Source organism: Tachypleus tridentatus, chromosome 4 (assembly GCF_004210375.1).
Source record: "Tachypleus tridentatus isolate NWPU-2018 chromosome 4, ASM421037v1, whole genome shotgun sequence".
Taxonomy (NCBI): Eukaryota; Metazoa; Arthropoda; class Merostomata; order Xiphosura; family Limulidae; genus Tachypleus; species Tachypleus tridentatus.
This window is the reverse complement of record NC_134828.1, coordinates 43,394,072-43,419,774: the sequence shown is the minus strand read 5'-3', so window position 1 is coordinate 43,419,774 and position 25,703 is coordinate 43,394,072. Positions and strand designations below refer to the sequence as shown.

Sequence of the window (25,703 nt, the reverse complement as noted above, 5' to 3'; positions counted from 1 at the left end):
TTGCTGTTTACACAACTTTTAAATCGAGTAATGAAGTATGTAAATAATATGTTTCACCATTGTAAAGGTTGGCCCGTATGTTGTTCGTTGTTGTTTATCTGTTTTATTGTAGTTTTTTTTAACCATAAAAACAAGAATGAAGAGAAACAACTTGTAACAAAATAGTATTTGTTGTAGGCTATCTTTTTTAATGTTGTAATTTTAGATGTTAGTGAAAAAAAGCATGTGTTAAGATCAGGTTTTGGAATATTTGTGATGGAAAGACTTTATAAAGTTTCTACAAACTAGACAGCAGACGTACAGAGTAAACAGTTACTTCAGAAGTGTTGAATAGTAAATGAGTATTGAGTTATCAGTGTAGTTCAGTGAAGTATTTAGTTCCATGAAAGTAATCACATTTATTCAGTTACTTGGTTGATTTCCTACCTAATTGTGCAAGTAAATTTAGTTTTATGGATGTACTAGTACCGGCAATAAAGTATTTTCAGTTGCATGTCATTCGAAAATATAGTCGTACTAGTTACAACAGAGTACAACTACCGTGTTTCTCCGATAATAAGACCTACCCATAAAATAAGACCTAGTGTGATTTTTGGGGATAGTTTTAATATAAGACCTACCCTTAAAATAAGCCATAGTTAAGGGTGGCAGGAAGAGGAAAGAAATAAAAAAAAATTAATTTATTGATTAGTTTAATAGTTAGTTAATTAGTTTGTTTAAGTATTAAGCGGTTAGTTTAATAGTTTAATGCTCATGCTCAACATGAGAGAGTAGGTGCGAAAATTCTACAAGAAATGAGTTAAGTGAAAACTCAGCAGGAATTTTAAAAACAGATGATTTGCAAGACATTCCAGAGGATGATGATATGATTGTTTTTGAATAAATTCCTGTTAATGAGTTTCTGAATGTTTTTCGTAATTTCTATTTATTTAGAGGTTTATAATTTTTACGTTGTAACTTCATTTTTTTAATATATCAAAATAAGACATCCCCCGAAAATAAGCCCTAGTGTCATATTTTGGAGTGAAAATTAATATAAGCCCTGTCTTATTTTCGGAGAAACACGGTGCAAGCTTCTACAAATGCTAAGGAAAACTAACTTGTTATCAATACGTGCACTAAACTTTGAAATATTTTCACCAAATAATTTAAAAGGATTTGCCATACAAAACAATGAATTTGCTTGGTGTTAGAAGTGTAATTATTTTGGTGAAAAATGTTTGTTTGTTTTTTAATTCGCGCAAAGCTACACGAGGACTATCTGTGCTAACCGTCTGTAATTTAGCAGTGTAAGACTAGAGAGAAGGCAGCTAGTCAACACCACTCGCCGCCAACTTTTGGGTTACTCTTTTACCAACGAATAGTGGAATTGACCATAACACTGTAATGCCCCCACGGCTGAAAGGGCGAGCATGTTTGGTGTGACGGGGACACGAACCCGTGACCTTCAGATTACGAGTCGAGTGCCTTAACTGCTGGGCCTTTTGGTGAAAATAAAGCTTTGAATATATTTAAAGTTTAATTAACTGTATGAGATAACAATCACATGTTCAAGAAGTGAGACCTAAGCATTCTAAACGTGATGAAATAATTAAAAGAAGGATAAAAAGAATTACAAAAAATTAAAACAAAGATGAAATTTGCAAAAGAAGAAAAAATTAAAAGAGGAAATAATCCAAAAATTATAATAACAAGACAGGAAATTAAAGGAAAGAAATAGGAAACTAAGAGCAAAAAGAAATTTATGGGAAATTAAGAAAACACATAGTGCAGGGGTTCCCAACCTTTTGGCACTCGCGACCCCTTACCTAAAAGTTTGAAACCCATGTGACCCCCTACTAATTTTTCTTTTATTTTCTGTGAAGGAGAGGGAAAGAAACATCTAAAAAATATATTTAAAAATTCTGTAATTATTTATTAGCAAATTAAATCACATTGGTCCAACCTGAATTCACAAAAAGAACATATATTTTTAAAAATAATATTAACATAGGTTTGAACAGCTATCCAACCCAGCTAGTGAGATGCCTGATGTTGCATTTCAGCAGCAAGCTTTGAAATTCGTGGCCGAGCGTTTCTTAGAGCCAGTCTCATGTCATTTCCAACATCCAATCTATTCCTATGTGTTTTTATATTGACAAGAGTGGAAAATCCTGCCTCACACAAGTAGGCAGAAGCAAATGGAACAAGGACACGTAAAGCTATCATGCTGACTTTGGAGTATGACTGAAACATAGCGCACCAGAACTGAGCCACGGATTTCACCTTGAAGAGATCACGAGCTGAAGAGTCGTTCCTTAGATCCAGAAATTCATCTTGGATATCATCTGGGATGCTGGATACATCAAGTTCAGTACAAAATGGGTTCCTTACCAGGGCCTCCTGTTCCTGTGATAGCTCAGGGGAAGTAACGCTCGACTTCCTTTTCTAGAGACTGAAAATGTTCGGTAATCTCATCCTTGAGGAACTGATCCAGTTGGGTCTGAGACTCATCCGTCACTCCACAAAGTTTTTCAAACATAGCGATGTTTCCAAGATTGGTTTTCCGACGCCAGTTCTGCAGTTTGGAAACAAAAGCCCGAAGACTATCTTGAAAAAGGAGAACATGTGTTTCCCTTCTTTGAAGCTTCAAATTGAGCTTGTTCAGCTGGTCAAAAAATGTCGGCTAGGTACGCAACCCTTTTATTTCATGCTTCATCTTCGAAGTGAGCTACAAGATCTTTCCTTTCTTGAGTCTCCAGGAATAGCTTTATTTCATCTTTCATTTCAAAGACACGATTAATAACGTTTCCTTTCGACAACCAACGTACTGCTGTGTAGAAGAGAAGGACTTCGTGGTCAGCATTCATGTCTTTGCATAGTTCTTTGAATAGGCGAGTGTTGAGTGCTTGAGTCTTCACATATTTACAATTTTGATTACAGATTCAAGCACTTCCTGCAGAGAGGCAGGGAGAGTCTTACTGGCGAGAGCATATCGGTGAATCATGCAGTGGATGCCCTTTGCTTGAGGTGCTAGCTTCTTCACTCTCGACTGGAATCCTGATTTCGATCCCAGCATAGCCGGTGCCCCATCCGTACAAACCCCACACACGTTTTCCCATTGAAGATCTTCGTCTTGAAAAAAGTTGAAACTTTTCCATGACATCATCAGCTTTTGTTGTGGTTTCAAGTGCACTGCAGAATAAGAATTCGTCTTTGATGTCACCTGAATTACTGTATCTCACGAAGACAAGCAACTGAGAACATGAACTTACATCTGTTGACTCGTCGAGCTGAAAGGAGAACAAAGGGGAACCCTTGATTTCAGTCAAAACCTGTTCCTTCACATCCATAGACATTTTAGAAATGAGCCTCTGTATAGTATTATTTGACAGGGATACTTGCTGCATCTTCTTTGCACTGGCTTCTCCAAGAATAAGATTTACTGCTTTCATCATGCAGGGTTTAAGAAGTGTTTCTCCAATCGTGTGAGGCTTTTTTTATTTAGCAATTTCGAATGCAATCTCATATGAAGCTTCCACTACGGCTGCGCTCTGCTGCTGAAACGACCCACTTCTATCGATTCTTTGGCTTTTAAGACACCGTTCATGCCGTTTGAAGAAATCCAAACCTTTCTTTGCGTGTTCTGGATGTTTCAAAACACACTGTGGTTTCTCGATGCCGTCGTTGGCGAGCACAGTGGTGAAGCCAATGTTGAGGTAGCATTCTGAGTATCTGCGCCGTTTAGCCATGGACACAACTCACCTCTACTGCTTACTTATCTCCTTGTTAAAATAAAATAAAAATGTTGAATAATGAACGCTTTGGCAACTGTAGATCTTAAACTGACTATTTTTGGGGGTTGCAGGTAGAGTAATGATGGGGTAAGTATTGGGTGGGAAGGGAGCGTGGCCAGTCGCGCGATTCGTTATCCACCAATCAGCAACGGACATGTGACTCACGTGTCGACAGCGAGCACACACACTTAATCACAGCTAAACAGACACACAAGCATACGTACATGTGCGTGCACTCACATACTCACTACTCACTAGCACACACATACATACAGTTGCAGACACATACACATTCACACAGGCACATTCACTCACAGGCACGCATACATACACCCATAATATCACCTAATGACATTGAACTAACGTAGCACACGTTCTGCTTTGCACCGAAACAAAAAAAAATGTAAGAGCATGAAAATATAATTGATGAAATAAAATTAATGTTACCCCAAGCTACTTCTAACAAGGCTATGCGACTCCCCTGCCAATGCTTCGCGACCTCCCAGGGGGTCGCGACCCACCGGTTTGGAACCCCTGACATAGTGGTAAAAGACAAATTTAAAGAAGTGTTAAAAGAAGGTGATGTACTATTTAGAGAAGAGTTGAATATAAAAATAAATTGATTTAAGACAAGATAGGTGAAGCTTTTGGAAATGTACAGGAATATTACAACCATAAATTTAAAGAATTACATAAATATTGTAATGATGAGAGTGAAGAAGTACAAAAATATATAAATGAAGTAAAAAGAATATCAGAGACAGAATAAAATATTTATAAACAAATTACTAAATGTAAAAATTAAATCAACCATGCCAATTTATGTATCAGCTGCAGAGTTCCAACCTGAAACCATCTAATATAGAATATGGAATAGGATAACTTATTTAGGCTACACCTATTACTGTCACTGCTGTGCCATCTGTTACTGCATGATTTTCCTTGACTTAGTCCATTACATTATTAAATCAAGTTTCAGAACTTATCAGGTTAGTTCAACATTGGCCAATTGTAAATTCAATAGACTATTATGGAAAGGTGCCATGGGAGTCATATCTGGCTCAGTTTGAAATAATTTACAAAAAGATTTAGTGGAGTGTTGAACAAGTCATTAGTTTTACTGCCATATCAAAAGGACTAGCTTTGATAATATTAAATAAAATATTCCGGATGAGAGCAGATTGGAAGTAACCCACCAAATGTAGGCATCTAAAGCAAAGTTCCAAAACAGGGTATGAAGAAAAGAAGTGATCTTAGCAGAACTTGTAGATTTGGAAAGTCTTATCACATTATCTTACCCAAATTGTTCTTGTGGAACGATGGATTCATTAGTATGTGACCTAATTATTGATGCTATAACAGATGAGACTGAGAATTAAGCCAAAGCAAAGTGGTTGTACATATTTAAAGGAAAATGCAGTTGCCATATAACTAGAATTCATTAAAATCACAATTAAACAACTAAAACAAATAAATATCTCAAAAGTGAAAGGAAATATTGTCACTAACTGCAGGTGACAGCTTGTAGAGAATAAGAACTCTTTCAAAAGAATAACAGAAAGAGGAAGTTATTATAGATTTGGGAAAACTGGCCATTACAGCTGAAACTGAGAGAGCAACAGTTGTTAGACATATAGGAGACAATACCTTAATAATGAGTATTTAAGTCCAATCAACTTGAATGAAAAAAAATGGGGTAACTACACATTGAAAAATAGGATTCAGCTGCCTCAAATGAGATAAGAAGTTAATTATTTGAAGAAACCAGTACATAAGTCCCTAAGTATATTGATGCACCTTGGTTTTACAGCTAAAATAGTTCTCAGTTTGGTAGTAAAAAATGGGAAATTGTATCCAAAGGAACAAGAAATAAGAGAATAATGCAAATGGCAAGCAATCAAGAAATTCCAAAAAGAGAAAAACTAGAAGTTACCCTCACCAAAGAAATGTTCTTTATGCCTGATTATGTGTGGATAATTGACATTAAGGAAGAATGAATGGTCAAGTGGGTAATTCCAGAAGAGAATTTGTCAGCAGATGTTCATCCAGAGTTTCTATTGAAATTACTTACAGACTATAACCACCAGTAGAATATTTCAAACAGATGCCATTCAATCTGTACACCATAGAACTTGGAAGAGAAAAACTACCAAAAAGACTTGGTGAATGGACAGTTAAGTGTTTTGTTGTATTATGATTGTTCAAAGAACCACACAGTCTAGGAAAGAGATAATGTAATAAGCTATATTTTAATTTAATTTAGATGTTAGCTAGAGTGTATTTGGCATTAGATCAAGCAAGTCCTTTAATATCTAGAATATTTGGGAATATCAGTGATCAAAGATTTTGTGAAGTGTCTAGAAATGAAATGACAGATGTAGAGAGTATACATTAAGTTGAGGAATGGTGAATAGTGAATGAGTATTGGGTGATCAGTTTGGTTCAATGAAGTATTTGGATAAGTGCTACTGATTATATTGATTCAGTTATTCAAATGTTTAACCATGAAGTTGTAAAAGCAAATTCATATTTACATTAGTCCTAATACTGTTAGCAAGGTATCTCCACTTGAAAATACAGTCTTAAAATTTACAACATATTATTTTAAGAAATAATCAAATTAATGTTTTATTGTTGTTATAAGTACTAAACTTTTAATTATTTTCACCAAATAATTTAAAAGAACTTGCTTGACAAAAGAATGATGCTACAACTTAATTGCTTGCTTTTTATTTTATTATAAGAGGATTTCAGATATGACTGACATACAAATTAATTATCACAAAGGACTAAAAGCATATTTTTTATTATAATTTTGAAGGATACATCTAAAAAGACTTAATGAAGTATTAATAAAATTAAAAAATAAGCTGTGAAAACAACATAAGGCTTAAAAAGAAAATCAGTCAATTTACTAAGCCTTTCACTTTGTAGTTTCTTCTCCATGTACAAAATCAGAAATTAAACAGTGATGAAGCTTTAAAAATCTGTTGAGTGCCACCACAAACAAATTTCCATGATAAAAATCACTCTTTTGGATATTCAAGATTCAGACAATTTGAAAAATAACTTTGGTATGTACAACAACCATTTCTTTATAACAGAACACAATTTTAAATAAAAATACTCCCCCGCATAACAAGAATGTGATTTTCTCTAGGATTGCATGTGATGGCTTGATTATATCTTTATTGATGTAATTTGTGAATGTAGTACTAAAAAAATTGTTTTTGATGAACAACAGCGCTTTTAATATACAGTACAGTTTATATTAATAAAACCTTTTAGTTTAGTACATTCAATCATTTTGATGCAATAAGTTGCATATGAGTAAAAAGTACAATCTGAACACTTTTTTCTATGCAGTGATTCCCAGAAAAAAACCTTTTTTAAGAAAATGTCCACTCTTCTTACTTTTTTTTTAATTAGGTATGAATACTATGATTAGTAATTAGTAGCTCAAACAGCTGTATGTAGGGTGGCATTTCTGCTAGTGTTTAAAATTATTGAAGTGTTAGTGTATCTCATCTAAAAATAAGGAGTTTGAAGCATCTTATAAAAAACATATACAAGTAGGTGCATCTAATAATTTTTTTCTTAGTTTTATTTATGTTTTCATAAGTACTATTGTTAATTTGTTCCTGTATATAATAACTTGTTAATCAGAGAAAGATCACTTATAAAACTAACTTATAAAATTTATTTGTAAAATATTCAAATAAAATACTTTGAGTATAAAGGTCATATTGCTGTTCCTGCATTTATTTGTTCTGTAATACGAGAAATAAAAGAATAATAGAGGATATATTGTTAGCCTGCATGTATTAACAGGACATAGGAGAAATTTTATAGTATTGCTTACAACAGCTAAGAAATACTGGTATCCTTTGCAATAAAAGTAGTTATTTTATACCTAATTGAGATGTGTTTAAATTTTTCTTTTGAATGTATAGGTATTGGAACGCTCATGGGATGTTGTGGATGGTGTTAGTATTTCCCTCAGACTATGGGACACTTTTGGTGACCATGATAAAGACAGGAGATTTGCATATGGAAGGCATGTAATATAATGTGGAGGTTAAGGCTTGTTTAACTTTGTTAGTAGCAATGTTAAAGCTATAGGGATAAAACGTGTTTAGTTAATCATTACTAAACTAATTAGATTTTATTTAATAGGGCCTCAAATCACTCTTCTTTTAGACTCATTCACTAAAGTTTGAGCTAATTAATTTGCTCTTTATTTAATTTTTTAACTTGTTTTTGATTTACTTAATTCACATTCATTAAATTAAAAATGAACATCTAATGGAGTCAAGCTATTTGCAAGTGAATTTTATAGCAACAGATTAAATCGTCATTTTGATATTGATTTGCACTCTATACTTACATTACATTCTGTTTCTTTGTCTCAGAGGTTACATATCTGGATGTCATCTCTGTACAGTAGAGAAAAAACGAAAACTTACACTGAGTTTCTTAATTTAATAGGTTACATAGCAGGTTGACTGTAACATAAAGTTAGTAATGGAAATTCTCATACCTTCTGTTTTTTGAATCAGTAGGTATATAGGTGGTTGGCTTTTGTCTGTAGTTTGTAACAAAAACTCTTGATCCAGTAGGTGATTGAATCCTATGTAAAGTTAGTTATGAAAACCTATGCACTTTCTATTTTTTTGATCCAGTAGGTCACATAACTGGTCAACTCTTATCTTCAATTGGTAATGGAAATGTTTACACATCTTTTGTTTCTTGATCCAATAGGTGACATAATTGGTTGATTCTTATCTACAATTGGCAATGAAAGCTTTTACACACTTTCTCTTTCTTGATTGAGTAGGCTACATAACTGGTTAACTGTTATCTACAATTGGTAATGAAAACTTTTACACACTATGTTTCTTGATTGAGTAGGCTACATAACTGGTTAACTGTTATTTACAATTGGTAATGAAAACTTTTACACACTATGTTTCTTGATTGAGTAGGCTACATAACTGGTTAACTGTTATTTACAATTGGTAATGAAAACTTTTACACACTATGTTTCTTGATTGAGTAGGCTACATAACTGGTTAACTGTTATTTACAATTGGTAATGAAAACTTTTACACACTTTCTGTCTCTTGATCGAGTGGACTACGTAACTGGTTAACTGTTATCTACAATTGGTGATGCAAACTTTTACACACTTTCTGCTTCTTGATTGAGTAGGCTACATAACTGGTTAACTGTTATTTACAATTGGGAATGAAAAATTTTCAAATTGTTAAATTTTAATTGGAAAAAAATAATCATGAAAACATTAAATTTTAATTTGAAAAGTAAATTAGAAACCTTCATTTTTAGTTACATAGGTTGTTAAATCTGAAGTGCTTGAAAATTTGTTTAATTAAACCAAATATGGAAAACAAGAGTATAGAAAGTTAAAAAAAATTGTTTTTCAATTAATATTTTTCCTGCCTGTAGTTCTGCTTGGTCAAGTATAATATGAAGATGAAAAACTAATGTACTTTAAGCAGCTGCTTAGTCGTAAGAAATCTATTGGTCAATGTTTGTCTCTGCCTTTAGGTCTGATGTAGTCCTTTTATGCTTTTCTATTGCTAATCCACTATCCCTACGGAACTGTAAAGTCATGTGGTATCCAGAGATTCGAAAATTTTGTCCTCATACACCAATAGTGTTGGTTGGGTGTAAAAATGATCTTCGCTATATGTATAGGGATGAAGAATTCCTAAGTTTGTGTCGAGACCGCAGCCCGTTTTTCAGGTTTGGTTTTATTTTATTCTGATAGATTAATTGTGAAAATTTAAGATGAGTGTTTTCAAGTCATGTTCAGTAAGCTGACATACATGTCATGTTTTCTCAGTTCCTTTAAATTTAAACATGCTTTTGGTAGCATCAGTACATTTTTTGTGCATAATTCTTAATTTACCTCAATATTAAAGTTAATTGTTAATGAATGTATACCACATCACTAGCATAAAATGTTAGGAATGACATTAGAAATAAATTAATTGTGCATTCAAAAATTCTTTAAATTGAAATGGCAGAAGCTTGAACTTTTTGTCATAACTTACTAAGTGGTTATAAAAGTTTATATTTAAATTTGTACTAGCTATGCTATTATAATAATTAGTAAATGTGGAAGTAGTGTCATGAAGTGTGATAATTTTTTATACCAAAACACTGTGAATAATGGTATTGTTGATAATATTGTATGTATATACTTAAATTACTAATACAAAGATTTTTATTTCCAAAATAATTTTTCAATGTACTGTATAACTTTGGATTTACATTCTGATAATGTAAGAAAAAAAAAAGATATGTATCATTTTAAAAGCTCCAGTGAAGTATGTGTGTTAGAATTTCATGTTTACAGACAAGAAGTCACATAAATGTTCTGAGAAATTTTGGAATTATATTTATGTTGTGGAAATTCTGCTGGTAAGATTTGAAAAATTTATACACTGTAGTACAATTATAAGAACAGTTAATAATTATTTGAGTAACAAAGCAAAATTACACCATGTTAATATTTCCATGATATTTTAAAGAATTGTTTGTTTGTTTTTCATTAGGTGGTGTAATTTTTATAAGTGTTTTGGTTGTTTTTTGGTTTTTCACAAAATGCATTACAGTATTGTTTTCCTTAACTAATGGTAGAAAAGGTGCTTCAGTTACAATAATTTGTTTTCTAATGTTTAGTGATGATATTGTTAATTTTTAAATTCTAGTTTATAGTTTTTTGAATGGAAGCAACTCTTAGGTCAATTCTATTTATTCCATTATACAGTTGAAGAATTGGTCCCAGATTGTGAGCTGTCATTTACAGCACCAGCTAAAAAACTGTAAGACTGACTGTTGTTTCTCAGTTTTTAACTGCCTCAACTGAGGCTCTTTGTTGTTTGCAGTGTGATAGCAGATTCTTGATACTAAGATATTAGTTTTCTTCAAGTGGCTGTCTTATGTCTTGTTAAGCACTTAAATGGACTATGCTTTCCTTTTCCAGAATATGACAAGCTTGTCTCATCTTTCACTTGTTTGAAAAAGGGATAAAGGATTACTTAATGTATTTAGGAAGAGAGGGGCTATGTGTCTCAAGTGCATCCAGCTGGTGATAAATAGCTTTTGTCTTATTATTTGGTCTGTACCACTAGGGGAAGAAAAATGTGCTTTGCTGGCAATCATGGAATTTTGATAAGTACTACCGAGTAAACAGTGATTTATGGGAGAGAGTCATATGGCCCAAAAGTAAAGTTTATTCACTGACAAATTGTAACTTGAATGAAACGTGATGTATAATTTGCTCTAAAAAGATTTTATACTTTCAGCTATAAATATATCCTGTGAATGTTTAGGTTATCCATTAAAATCTTTGAAACTATCTATAGAGACTTTTAGTAAAACATTGTTGTATGGAAATGATGATATGTCACAGTAATCTTGTGCTATTTAGAAATGTTGATATGTTGTATTAACTTTCTTGTTGTTGAAGAATAGTGGCATTTTATTGTTACTTTGTGCTCTTTAGGAATACTGACATATTACAGTCACCTGGTGCTGTTTAGAAATATCACATATTACAGTAACCTTGTGTTGTTTGAGGAATAATGATATGTTACAGTAACATTGTGCTATTTAGGAATAGTGATATGTTACAGTCATCTTGTGCTGTTTAGGAATACTGACATTTTATATTACTTTAGTACTATTTAGGAATAGTGATATGTTACAGTAACCTTCATATTTATGGATTCTTATCTCATAAATAAATAAAAACTACATATATTACTCTAACAATTAAACACCCATCAAGCTAAAATATAAATAAAACTCACTTGTTACAAGACTTTCATATCTTTTTCTGGATTATCATAGTGTCCCAAGTTAATCCATATCCCCTTGTTTTTCAGTGCTATTAAGTATAAGGATTATTTTCATATTGAAATTCTAAATCCCTCATCTCAACACATTTTTGTGATCTGAGAATATGAATATTTTATATCGAAAAGGGTAGTTCTGAAACTATATCATGCCTCCTCTCACAAAAGAGCTTTTCTTGACTAGTACTACCCTCTATAGGTATATTTTTCAACATGTGCCACTAATCTTTCGCCTCCTGCTTCTGCATATCCAATGCAAATGATCATGCAGTAGTTCTCTGTGACACCACTCTTATCATAACCAATACTCTCTTCACTTCTCAGTTGGCAGTAGTACTGTACAAAGGTGCTGGTTTTTGCTTGTGGATTTGTCAGTGTTTTCTGTTGTGCTGTTGACTTTTTCTCTTTACTATTTAAACTTTCACACTTTAGTCTTGTTAAAAGTTGTTTGGTTTTACAACTTTTCTAATTTTTCAGAGGTCTTTTTGCTAATGTATTGTGGATCCCATTTTGTGAAAAGTGGTGTCTTTTTTTTTAATTCTGCATGTTCATCCTCATTTTCAGTTACATTGTAGCCCTTCTTACCACAGAACTGATGTACAATTCCAGATGCCAACAAATGTTACTTGTCTCCATTTTATTGTTATCTGTGATTAAGCTATTATATTGCAGGTTTAGATTATGCATACTGTAGAGATGGAGTGTTTCATAGGACTGCTAATAGTTTTTTCTAGTAGATTTTTTGCTTCATAACTATATTCATCTTGGACTGTACACTCATAAACTAAGAGTGATTGCTTCCTATCTTTGATACTTCATGACATTGAGATCCTTTCTACTGCATATCTGATAGTCACTTCCACTTCATCAATGTGTGTTTTTCTTGCAAAATAGGGTATTGAGATCACCTGTTGTACTTTCTCCACTGATGCAGTTCTCTGGATTCTCCAACACATTTTGTCTCCTTATTTCCTCTAGTGGAGTATGGGAGTCCTTACCACTTACCAGTTCCTAGCCTCTAGGGTGGTGGACCATGAAAGCCTGTACTCTGAGTGATGAATTATACCACTCAGTTCAGAGTAGGGTGGTGGCATTCTGCAGGTGTCACTGGTGTATTGCTCTTCCTACCACAGATCTGATGTACAATTCCAGATACTACCAGGTTTTGGCTATAGCACTAGGCTGTATTCCTGTCTGTATATCTGATTGTTTGTTTTTATCTACAATGTTGTTTCTTCTTCCTACCATTCTCTAGATGTAAATTCCCAGTGAGTTTGGTGTTGGTTGGAGATGGTCTGACTAAGTAAGTCTTTGCATGTCTCTTGGCTGATATTCCTCCTCTTACCTTGGACTGGATGACAGATGCTCACTGCTGCTAGGTTTTGGACTGAAGAAGCACTCCAAGTTTGCTGTTTCTTTTCCTACCATCTGCTGGATGTCAGTTTTCAGTGGATCTGGTGTTTGTTGTAGTTGGATGCAGCACATTTTCCTGCTTGTCCTCCTGCTGTGGACTGGAAGTACCATAGCCAATGCTATCAAGTTTTGAACTGGAGATGTCATCTTGCCAGGATTTTCCACTTTTCAACCATCTGCTGGGTTGAATTCCTGACAGATATGGTATTGGTTGTTTTGAAAATGTGCACAAGTGGAGATGTAGTTTGTTAGGAAAGCTTGTCTTCATTACAAAATCTCACTTCAAGGTGAAGAAGTAGGTGATCCTCTACCTATCACAGACCTGATGTACCATTCCAGATACTCTCTGGTGTTGGATGAGGTCAATCTACCACTACAATTTATTGTGCCCTAGCCACTCAACCCAGGAGTTTCATTCATTGGGCATATATATTCTTGGATTCTCCATTTTATGTTCCCAACATTGTTATAAAATAACAGTATACCTGGAACAAATGTGGTGCAGTCTCCCAATAAAGTGTGATATATTATCTTTTGGTTTCATACCTCCTTTGGGTGCTTCCCAAAGGGTAATTTTTGTGGTTCTTTTCAGCCCTCTACCAGTTCAATGTGGAATTCTAGTTATTTTATCAGAGGAGGTAAGATATTGTATCAGAAGTCAGCCTTTTCCTACACTAAAAATGTTTTCCTGATAGATAGTTATCTCTTCTTACATTTTCTACCCAGCTTCCTCACTTTTGATGATATATGGTCTAAGTCTCATGACCAATTTAAAAGTGATTAACAAGTGCAGATGTGAAGTGGGTGCTGGTTATGATAGGAGTTGTGTTGTGCTCCTATTAGTGGAGAGCTGCTGCATAATTATTTGCAAGTGTATATGCAAAAGTGGGAAGTAGAAGGCTAGGGGTGTGCATTGAAAATTTATGTCAATAGAAGACAGTGCTACTTGAGAAAATCTGTTTTGTGGGAGGAGATAAGTATTTAGCAGAAATACAATTTCAGTTTTGGAAAATGTTAACTTCCATCTCTTTCACAAAAGCAAACAGTTTTAGTGGCATCGCACTACCTACAAAACACCATTGTCAAAATGGAAATTTGATAATACACGTCATTCTACCATGATGTATATTAGCTGTTGTTTTCAAGTGACTAGCTGATATGTATGTGTTCAAAATTATTTGAATATGTAATTTGCAAAACCTTCTGTGTTTCAGTAAACAAAGGTTATTCAATGGTGGTAGTATATTCAGAAATTCTACTCAAATCTTCACAAAACTGGCAGTTATTACCTCATATTACTGCTAATAATATCTTTGGGTATGTGCCTAGCCTTCAACAGAACTCCAACCATTACATGTATTAATGTACACTGCACTAGTCTTTAATACAGCCATACATCAATGGAAGGACAATACATTCTTCTTGTGTAGTATACCCTGTGAGCACCTCGTATATTAACAAAGGCCAATTTGTCACATGGCACTACTTTGTTTCAGATGTGCTTTTTTTTTATTATGTATTTCAGAATGTTTATGCTTATCATTTCAAATTTGATTTTGAGAAAGATCATTACGTAATATTAAACATTTCAGTTAGAGCTTTTGCTTCTAATTATCATCTTTTCTTACATTACTTTGACCTCTTCTGTTAATCAAATTTTATGTTCTGAATGTTACTAACCCAGTATTCAGGTTTCAATAATTAATCTTAAATTTTGTCATTATTGCTATGACTAAGGCTTAAATCTCATGGACATACCAGATATCCTTTAAAAAATTATCATGGATAAGCTCAACTATGAATTCACTTATACATGTATCTGAAACTTCTAATTCTGATATGGTCCTACCTCCTCTCACATAAAGTTATTTTAGTGTTTTTCTGCCCTCTAAGCATTGATGAAACAATTTCCATGATCATTGCACCAATCCATGTACCCCATCAATTTTGCACCTTTTTAAATGTATATATTATGTAACTACTCTCCACCAATGGTATTGTGCCACCTATACTCACACAGTTAGCTATTTCTGCTGTTTCTACTCAAACATCACTTTCTCAGTTAGCACTGCATTATTTAAACGTTTTTTTTTCGTATGTGACTACCAGTTATGAACATCCTTTTTTACCAATCCAATTTTTTAAGAGTTTTATTTTACTATGTTTGCATTCATATTTTTTTTCTTTTTGCACTTATTTCTTATTACAGAATCACAATACAGTGTAGAATGAATTTGTAATCAGTGTATCGAATACAGAAATTCCTATTACAGATGGAAATGCTACTGGTACAACATCCCAGGATTCAGGTTAGGCTTTATCTTCATAGAAGTTACAGTCCTTAATTCAAAGGGAATTCATTTCATTTGTTCAGCCAGCAATTTCTTGTTCTTTTCAACGTGACAATGTTTGTGTGGAAGAATATAGTCAGTGGGTAGAATTTCTTTTCTGGCACCTTCCATCAGTTGCTGTGCTGCCACATCATTCATTTTGGTGGAGATTTGTTCTTCTTTCTTCCTATTGGTTCCAGGTCTCTCAAGATATCTGTGGTAAGTTTTTCAACGTATACAACTCACACCAGGTTAATATACCTATGGCAAGCTCAACTCACACGCCCTTTGTGTGAATTTTCCCTTATTTACACATGGGAGAATTACACATTTCACATCATCAGTGCTTGAATTTTGGTAAGTTAGGTTTTTATGTGTCCTTTATCATATGGATTACTATAGATGAATTGTATGTTTGATTATTGCTTTGTTTTTTCAGTAACTTTAACCATTTTGTTAATAATACATACTTTATAGACTCAAAAACTTTTGCAGGTTTGTTAGTTTGTTATTAAAAAGGACTTTACCAAGATATGTTTAGATTGTTTGTTAGTTACATATCATTATCATTTACAGCATGTAATTCATTGTTCTGCTCAAAAAGCTTCTGGTCCTCTTTTATTCCATTTGTCTCATCGTCTTTATATGATTCATTCTCATATTTTCAACATTATTTCATCCATTACCTAACAGGAAGACACTCAATCCTGAGATCTGTTTTTTCTTTTGGGTCCACATTCAGTTGTTAGGTCATTTCCTAGAAACTTTCATTTTGATGACTATTAACTGTCTTATCTAGACAATGTTTCCTGTGGCTTGGTTCCTATATCTTTTTGTCGTTTAGTGTGTTTGCCATCACTTTGAAAGTTCTCTTATCATTGTCTTTGACACTTCACTTACCACCATGTTTCGACTTTTTTGGTCACCTATTCAAAGATTTATTTTCTTCTCCTCCTCACTTTTGAAAGACATTGCTATTACACTAATTACCTCAGGAACATGTTGATTGATTCCCAGACTGTTCTTTCTTTCCATGGATTTGGGTTTCATGAAAGAGTAGTTGGATGTTTTTTCCAATCACCAACCTTTCTTTTATTTCACTGTATAATGGTTCTGAACCTGATCATTATCTTGTCTTACTTGGGCAGCTCTGTTATTTTGCTCCTATTGTTGTTTTTTATGGTAGTTAACATTGTTTTTATTGCCATGAAATTCCTTTCTTGTTGGATTTATCTCCTTTCACTCTGTCTATTTGGGCTCAAAGATTCATCAAGCAAGTTGTTTCTTTTAAAGGTGTTGATATCTTCAGCCTTTTTCATGTCATCTCCCATCTACAATGGATTTGGTAAGTTGTAAATGGTTTCCTTGTACAGAGAGATGTAATGTTTTTCTATTGTTTCTTCTTTCACCCCTCCTCTTCTTCCAAACACTTTTCAGTTGGTTGCTGTTCCCTTCATTTCTTGATGGATTGACTTGTAACTTGGTGTGGCTATACCTTGGTCCAGTACACCTAGGCACCTTTTTTGTATTTTGACATAGTACTTTTTAAGAATTTTATTTAAAAGTGAAACAACCCAAAAATCTGTTTTGAGCTATGCAGTTTTATAGATATAGCACTCAAGATGAAAATTGGTATAATTTTAAATTTTCATATACCCAACATTTTAACATACATGACTCTTTTTTGGTGTGTTTAGCCAATTACTTGGCTATATTTTGAGAATATTTCATGGATTGGATATAAAAGATACTTTCCTATAGGTCCCACACATTGACAAGCACATAGTGAATTTGCCCATTTTTAGTAACTATAGGAGGGTTAAGTTGCTACAAAAAAGCATAATTTTAGGGTTTTTTAATAATTACATCGTCATATTTTGGCCACTTTTCATGAAAATTGGTACAAAGATACTTTTTTTTTAACTGGTCTTATACATACAAAAATGTAAGCTATACCTATTTTTGGTCATTTAGGAAGGGTGGGCAGTTAATAGATTAAATAAACTTAGCCATATTTCAATCAATTTACATGGGACCTAGTACAAAGATAACTTTTTGCAGGTTCTAAGCAATGATATAGACAGGTTTTTTTTTCTTTTTCTTTTTTTTTAATTTTTCTTGTGTCAAAATTGGCAATGTTGGGATTGGATTCACCTGTGAATAACAACTTTCTTAATTCATGCTACTTCATCACTCATGACGATCAGGATTTGATTTCGGTGACCTCTTTCTCATAGGAATTGGATTTTAATTTCAACAACGTGACAGGTACACATTAAGTGAAGACAGTTCTGTAGAAATTATACAAAATTATCATGATCCTTTGGAAACAGTTATACGGGATATTATGCACATTGAAAATATATGAAATTGATGTAGCATGCTTCTTATTTAACTTATTTATTATTTCTGTACCTCTTTTTCACCTGTTTCTAAATATTTTTCATAAATAAAAATATATATAAATAGATATTTACCCTTGTTATTTTGAAGAAACTGATAAATTCGAAAACCAGTTTTTACTAGGTTACAGGTTATTTTGCATTGGGATAATATGGGGTCAGAGAACTCTATTTTTGAGACTGGTTCATAAGATAATCTCTGTTTCTTTTCTTATCCTGATGAATTAAATGCACAAATGGTAAAAGAAACTTTGTTCTGACTTTTGTTGTCATATAGGTATTAAGAAATGTAATTTTTTCATAATGTTTCACCTTGAGGCAAATTCAGTATGTTTAGAGCCAATCGTATGATAAGTGAAAGACATTGCAGAATAACACACATGACTACATTATTAAAATGTATGAGTAAAAGTAAAGAATAATGTGTTAACCACACTATATCTGTTATATCCAGTACTGACAAGGCCTTTCACTCACTACCAGGACTCATTATGTTGAACTTAGTGCTTAGACATCATATACCAAGGAAACTGCTACCCAGATAGTATCATGAAATTAACAAAAATAGATTCTTGAAAATCATTTAATTTTATTATAAATAAATGAAAACATGTTAACTGTTTAGCTATTAATCTTCTCTTCCTTTCTTCTTTTTTCAGAGGTACCCATCCATGTGTGTCAAGCAGAAATCCTGAATTGGGAAGGTACAAGTTTCCTATGGTTATCACCATCTAACTGTAAAGTAAAAACAAAAACATGGAAACAACTTTATATTTAGCATGCTTTAAATAACCAGTCAGATAAGTGGTTAATAACAAATTTGGTGTTAAATACAAATTCTAATATGAGGTGGTTTTGTGATGTACATTAAGTAAAGAAAAGGGAAGAAATAAATGTTAGAGGGAGGTTTTATACAGTAATCTTTTGTTGAGTAGGTGCATTATATTGTCAAGTAGTAGATTTAAATTTGTAATATTTAAGTATCTCCTTTTTTATGATGGTTTTACAGTAGATCAGCATTCCTTGTGGTGGATAGAGTATAAATATTCTATTGTATAGCTGACATCCCAGAAAACAACAATGACAAAATTCACTGATGCAAATCAACCATTGTTCTTGAAAATTATGAATAAACACCTGCTTTTGAGATTCATTGAACATGAGCTAAGGATTAGCTTATCTTCTTTTGAGTACAACCAAGGATTAGCATGTACCTGTCCTTGAGCATAACTAGGGATTAGTATGTTACTAATTTTATATTCATTTCACATACAAAGTATCATTAACAAATAGCATGTTAAAAATCCTATTGCTGCTTTATTTTTTGTAACACTAATTATTTCAGTACAACTTTTGCATTCTATAGAAATCATAGAAGTACATACTAATAAATAAATAGGGAATGCTTCCTGAAATGTTTCCCTTGTACAGTTTCTGAAATTTGCATGTTGGATATATATATATTTCAACAAGTGTTGTTAGATCATATGTCTGATCAACAACTCTTTATGGAAACATGCTTTTTATATATTTTGAGATGAAAGTAATGCAAGAAAATGTTGTAATCAAAGTTTTGATTGACCACAGACATGTGCTAGGACGAATATAACTCAAAAGTACTGAAGGAGTTAATTAGATAAGCATTAAATGCATATCCAATTAAGAAAATAATTTTCAAGAATTATTATTCTTTACAACTGTAGGAATTTGTTCATTATTCTTTAGTCCCCTTGTCTGTCAAATACAAATAATCATATACCATAATGTAATGTCTAAAATATATGAAGAATCTATGGAGAAGGTAATTAAATGGCAACTGTAAAGTAACTAAATTTTATTATAATCTATAAAATTGTATCAAAATCATCTGCATATAAGAGACAAGCTTGTTAACAAATAAAAATAGTTGCTTAATCTATACTTTTTTTATGCAAAAGCAAAATTAATTTCTAGGTTTTATATTCTCAAGATAAATTTAAACTGTAATGACATGAAGAGTTTCATTTTTTACCCTTCATTTGTTTTAGACCTTTGCGAGAGACTGACATCCTAACCCCAGAACATGGTCGATTAGTTGCAAAGGAGATTGGAGCTCCTTACTATGAAACAAGTGTCCTGACACATTATGGTGTGAATGAAGTGTTTGAGAATGTAATCAGAGCTGCTCTTATAGCTCGAAAGCAACAACGGTTTTGGATGACCAATCTAAAACATGTACAGCGCCCTCTTCTTCAGGTAAAAACCAATATTTTTGTAAAACCAAGAAATGTACTGTATGAAGGCAGTTTCATGTATTGTTCTTCTACTTGCTTAACAAATAAATACTCAAAAGTAAAAATTCATTTATTTAGACTTTTGAAACTGCTACATGCAGTAAAATATAGCTTTGAATAATCAGCTTCCATTGGTTCCATGGTAAGTTGTAGGGTTCATATGCCTAAAAACTAGGTTTTGATATTTGAGGTGGGAACAACACAGATAGCTCATCATTTAGTTTTGTGCCTAACAACAAATAAATTTGATTAACCATGTAATTATGTATACTTATTTATGGAGAATAAGGTAGGTTAAACTTAGATTTTTCTGGTTACGAAAAGTAAGTTATTCATATGAAGTATGAAAAATGTTTTGAGATGATCTGTTGATATCATGTTGTTTTGGTTTTTATGGAAGAAAGAATTAGATGCTTAGGGACTGGCAGTGATGATAAAGTTTTTAAGTTATTTAATCATTTGTGCCCATTTCCTTTTGAATAATAGTTGCAAATCAAATAATTAAAATCACTGCATTCAAAGAATAACATAAGAACATTTTGTTCAGAACTTTCCAGTACCCACTACTGGTTATTAAGTAAAGTTGTATGTAATCTCAACTGATAGAATAACATCATAAGCCTAATTGTGTTATATCTTACCTATAGTAGAAACAAATTCTGAAATGTTTGGTTGCAGTTGAAGCACTTAATTAATATATGAAGTACACTAAATTATTTATTATTGGATATTCAACATGATTTCATTAAAGGAAAATCATGCCTTACAAATCTTTTGATTTTCTTTGAAAAGGTAACTGCTTATATAGATGGTGATAAGGGTGTAGATTTGATGTATATGGATTTTCAGAAGGCATTTGGCAAGGTGCCACATAAAAGGCTTGTGATATAATTTTCTCTATGAGGAGATATGATAGAAATTGGATAGAAGAGTGGCTGGATGGAAGGAAGTGGAAGGTTGTCACAAATGAAGCTCATTCAAATTGGATTGTCACAAGTGGGGTACCTAAGGATTCAGCTGTAGGACTTTTATTCTTTCTTGATTCATATTAATGAGAAAGATAAAGAAATAGTCAAGTAAATTACTTAAATTTTGTAATTATTTCTATCTGTGAAGAGGATGCTGCTGATTTACAAAAGGATTTACATCATATAATAAGTTGGGCAAGTAAATGGCAGATGGGCTTTAATTATAATAGATGCAAGATAATGCATATTGGTTACCATAATTTGAATTTATAAGTATAATTTGTATGGGAATAGCCTTAAAAGTGTTATGAAAGAAAGGGATCTTGGTGTAATAGTCTATCAGTCTCTAAAGCCACCCAAGCAATGTGCTGTTGCTAGTGATAGGGTAAATAGAAATTTGGGTTGTACCTACAGGAATATTGAATACAAATCTCAGGAGTTTATAATTTTATTGTACAGGTCACTGGTCAGGCCAAATTTGGAAACTGTGTTCATTCTTTGAGTCTTCTCCTTAGGAAAGACATCGAATTGTTGGGAAGAGTTCAGAGAAAGGTTACTTGAATTGTGCTTGGGATGGAGGGGTTGTCATACAAGGAGAGACAGAAATTTTTTTATACTGTTTTCTTTTGAAAAAAGAAAAGTTGGCATAGTGGACTGATTAAGGTATTTAAGATTGTAAAGGGAATTGATAATGTTGATGCATCTTTTTTGTATTTGACAGTGGAAATAATAGGACTAAGGAACAAAAGTATAAATTTTGGCAAGGTAGGAGTCATCTTCAGCTAAGACAGTTTTAGTTTTCTAACAGGATGGTTCATTTTAGAATGGGTTGCCTTCAGATGTTGTAAAGACAGTAAATTTAAATGAATTTAAGAAAATGATTGATAAATATATGAATTATAAGGGCTGGCTTTAAAGGTTTTTTTTAAAGTTAATTTAGTATAGGTTGTAGAACAGTCAAGTTTCCTATGTTTTCCCAAAACATTATGTTCTCTATTTTTTTAGTTCTAGTCATTTTGCAAACAGGTAATTATCATTCCAAAAATGTGAAGTGGTTTGTCTAGCTTTATTTGTGAGTTACCTTTGTTCATAAAACAAATTATAATTATTGTAAGTTTACTAACTGGTTTATCTAGCTTTATTTTTTAGTTCTAAACAAACAGCTAACTTTTATTTCAAGTCTGTAAAGGGCCTTATCTGTGATAGCTAAAATGTAAGATAACGTGTATGATAATTTTTACTTTAAATTTTAACAATTTTCGACATTTCAGTATAAAAATATCCATCAATATATATGAATATATTGATTTATTCAGTGCCAAAATTATGTATTAACTTATTATCAAGTTTACTTTAGACTGTTATCAGAAAGACTTAATTATCAGTTAATGCAACTTCCATTTATATACAGCCATAACTCTAAAATCTTCACTGGTTACTAGTGTCATATTTTCCCCATGTGACTGTAGGCATGCATGTTCATTTTAAAAATTAATGATATTTTTCGTAAACACCTGACCCTTTCTGTAAACTTGCATGAATACATAACATGTTTATGTGTGTACATAAAGCATGAAATAATAGATTTAAGTGAAACTATTTTAAATACAAAAGGTATACCACAAAAGAGTAATTGTAGCTGGCCATTCTCTTTAACATTTAGTTTTTTTAACTATTTTATATTTTAACTTATATTACAGTAATAGAGGGGTATGGGTAATAAAAACCACATGAAAAAGCTTACATTCATGAATATGTTTCTCAGACTAAAAGTTGAAAATGTATTTTACATAATGCATATTAAAAAGTTATACATAAAATAAAAACCTAAAATCATTCAGTCTTCTGTTTTTTATTTGATATGTTTTTTAGAATTGTAGACTGCGATATTGAACCTTGTTCACTCTTTTCATCATTCTCATACTTTTGTTGCATTACCACTACATTTTTGTATTGATATTTTGTTTTCAATAGTCAATAAATACATAACACATTAAGAATGATGAAATGGAAAAAGAAAAAAGAAATGAAAGATGAACAAAGTGAATTATAAATATACTAAAAACAGTTCAAAACAACTTTTAAATATAATAGCTTCTGGGATTCTCCAAATTGCAGCACAGAAAAGTCACAAAGCAGATAATACACCTACAGATAATAGAGAACTAGCTGAGTGTTCATAAGTTATCATTATCTTAACTTACATACTTATATTTTCAAACTGTAACATAGTAACTAATATTATATATTTTGTTACTTATTAATACTAGATTTATTTTCATAGCATATAAATTCATTTATTTGACTTACTTGTCATCAGAAGTTACTCATAATTTTATTAGACTGTAACATTTCTGTTTAATATTTCTTGTAGTTTATTGATGCTCATGGTGACTGTTGATTCAGAAAGACTTTCTGCTTGATAATAACATTGATTATTATAATACCACATAGCATGTTTGAGAAATGCTGTTGTTGAGGATTTCAAAATATTAATAAATTGAAACATGAATTAAGACTGTTTTAAATGGTTGCATTGTTTTTGGTTTTAATATTTTTATTAATATTTTATTTTGAAAGGTGATTATTTGAAACATGTTTGTTATGTGTCCAGTGCATGTGAATATGTGTGTGTGTAGGCAAATCCTTAATTCTAATGTTTATATTGTGTCCCATTTCACCTATTTAGCAATTATGACATTCTTAACAGTTATATTTATAAATAACTTCATGATTGTAGGGTTCTGTATAAACTTTCTCCTTTATACCTTTATTTTATAAAAATATTTTACTTAATTTGTTTTATTTTGCATTCCAATTAACATTGGTAGTTCATTTTAAAAGCAAAGTTGCTCAGTTCTGGTTTATAAGCCAAAAGCAGTGGACTTATTCTTAACAATAAATTGATTGTTTCAGTTAAACTATTAGGTTGTCCAGAAATAAATGTTGGAATTCTCACAATGACATTTAGAAGCTGAATATTGAGTAACATATCATTGTTTGGTTGATTTAATCCAAAGTTTGTCACTTACAAGGTGTCTTAATTCACGGCTGTTTCATTTCTACCCGGATTAAGTTTAACAACCCCCAAGGCAGCATGGACAAGAAGGACTTTCATCTGATTTTCCTCTATGACTTCAAACGCAAACAAAAACCTACCAAAACTACATGGAACATCAACTAGACATTCGGCCATGGATCTGTTACTGAACATACAGTTCAGCATTGGTTCCAAAGGTTTAAGCATGGAGATGAAAGTCTTGAAAACCATGAAGGTTGTGGAAGGAAGCCATCCTTAGATGAAAACACATTATGGGAAGCAGTTGAGACAGACCCTCACACAACAATATGTGAGCTTGCAGAAAAGCTAGATATAAGCAAATCAAGCATTACCAACCACCTGATTGTGATTAGAAATATGAAAAAAAATGGATAAGTAGGTTCTGCATGAGCTGACTGATGATCAACAAAATTGGTGGTAAGAGACTTTTCAAGGATGATTATCCAAAAATTGAACAAATTAGGAATCGAGGTTCTGCCTCATTCACTTTATTCCCCTACAGATTTTTAATTTTTCAAGCACTTTGACAACTTTTTGAACAATAAACGCTTTCAAAACCAGGCAGCTGCAGAAGAAGCTTTCAGGGAGTTTATTGACAAACTCTGATTTCTACAGCAGGGGCATAAACAGCAAATAATTTCTCATTTGCAGATAGCAAGATGTTTTGTAAGAAAAGTATTAGTAACAAATTTCAGTCGCTTACCTTAAGATGAAAGACTGGTCACATTATAAATAATATAAAGAATGACATTTTATTCATTGAACAAAAACAATTAAAATAGATGAGTACATTTTAAAATTTAAGGCACTTTGTGATCTCATTCCATTACAGTATCTCAGACTGAAAGGTTGTATAACCTCAAGGTATCACAAGGCTTACCAGTGCTTGAGATCACTACCACTTAAGTCTGTATAGTGTATTCTAATAATGTATATTACAGCAGTGCCAATTTAGTCACATTTTATATTCAACACTATTATTAAATCTGTATACATGCTGAAACAAATATGTATCTGAAAAAAAATCCAAGATCACATTTACCTATGATAATTGCATTACACTTACTTTGAGATGACTTGCACATAAGTTCACATATTTAGTGAGCTGCATAGGTCTGTCAGTATCTCTCCATCAATAGGAGGAAACAACCTCTGTGCATGATAACTCCATCTGTATATTTGCACCTATCATAACTTCATTATTTTCCTTGGAATTGCATTGAATACAGTTTTCAAATTTCTTTCTGAATTCATTTTGATGAGAATTGTATTTTTTAATAAAACTTTGATTTTCATTTTCTTTAACTACAGTTTCAAAAGCTTAAATTTTTTCCATGAATTCTCAAATGATGGCAACTGTTACTTATTTCTGTGTGAGTGAAGATGTTACATTTACAGACCTTATCTTTACTGTGGCTGATGGGGGCTTATTAGCTGTTGGTGATTTTGTAGCCTTGGTTCAACATCTTGTGGATTACTGCATACTTACTTTTTATAATATCTAGATAATTATCAACTTTAAAAAAAATTATATGTTTTATCTGTTATTTTCACTGCTGTATCTCTGTACTGGTTTGGCCAATTTGACCAACCT

The 25,703-nt window shown here is 32.3% G+C and overlaps 1 protein-coding gene across 7 annotated transcripts in view; it reads left to right on the top strand.

The window, feature by feature from the left end:
- The window catches only part of LOC143248980 (rho-related BTB domain-containing protein 1-like), a 102,430-nt gene that overhangs the window by 41,849 nt on the left and 34,878 nt on the right, over positions 1 to 25,703 (top strand). For all 7 annotated transcript variants that reach the window (XM_076498064.1, XM_076498063.1, XM_076498066.1 and 4 more), the window contains 4 exons: positions 7,730 to 7,833; positions 9,345 to 9,542; positions 18,467 to 18,511; positions 19,835 to 20,042. In XM_076498064.1, coding sequence (XP_076354179.1) covers positions 7,730 to 7,833; positions 9,345 to 9,542; positions 18,467 to 18,511; positions 19,835 to 20,042 — 555 coding nt within the window. The remainder of the gene's footprint in view (positions 1 to 7,729; positions 7,834 to 9,344; positions 9,543 to 18,466; positions 18,512 to 19,834; positions 20,043 to 25,703) is intronic.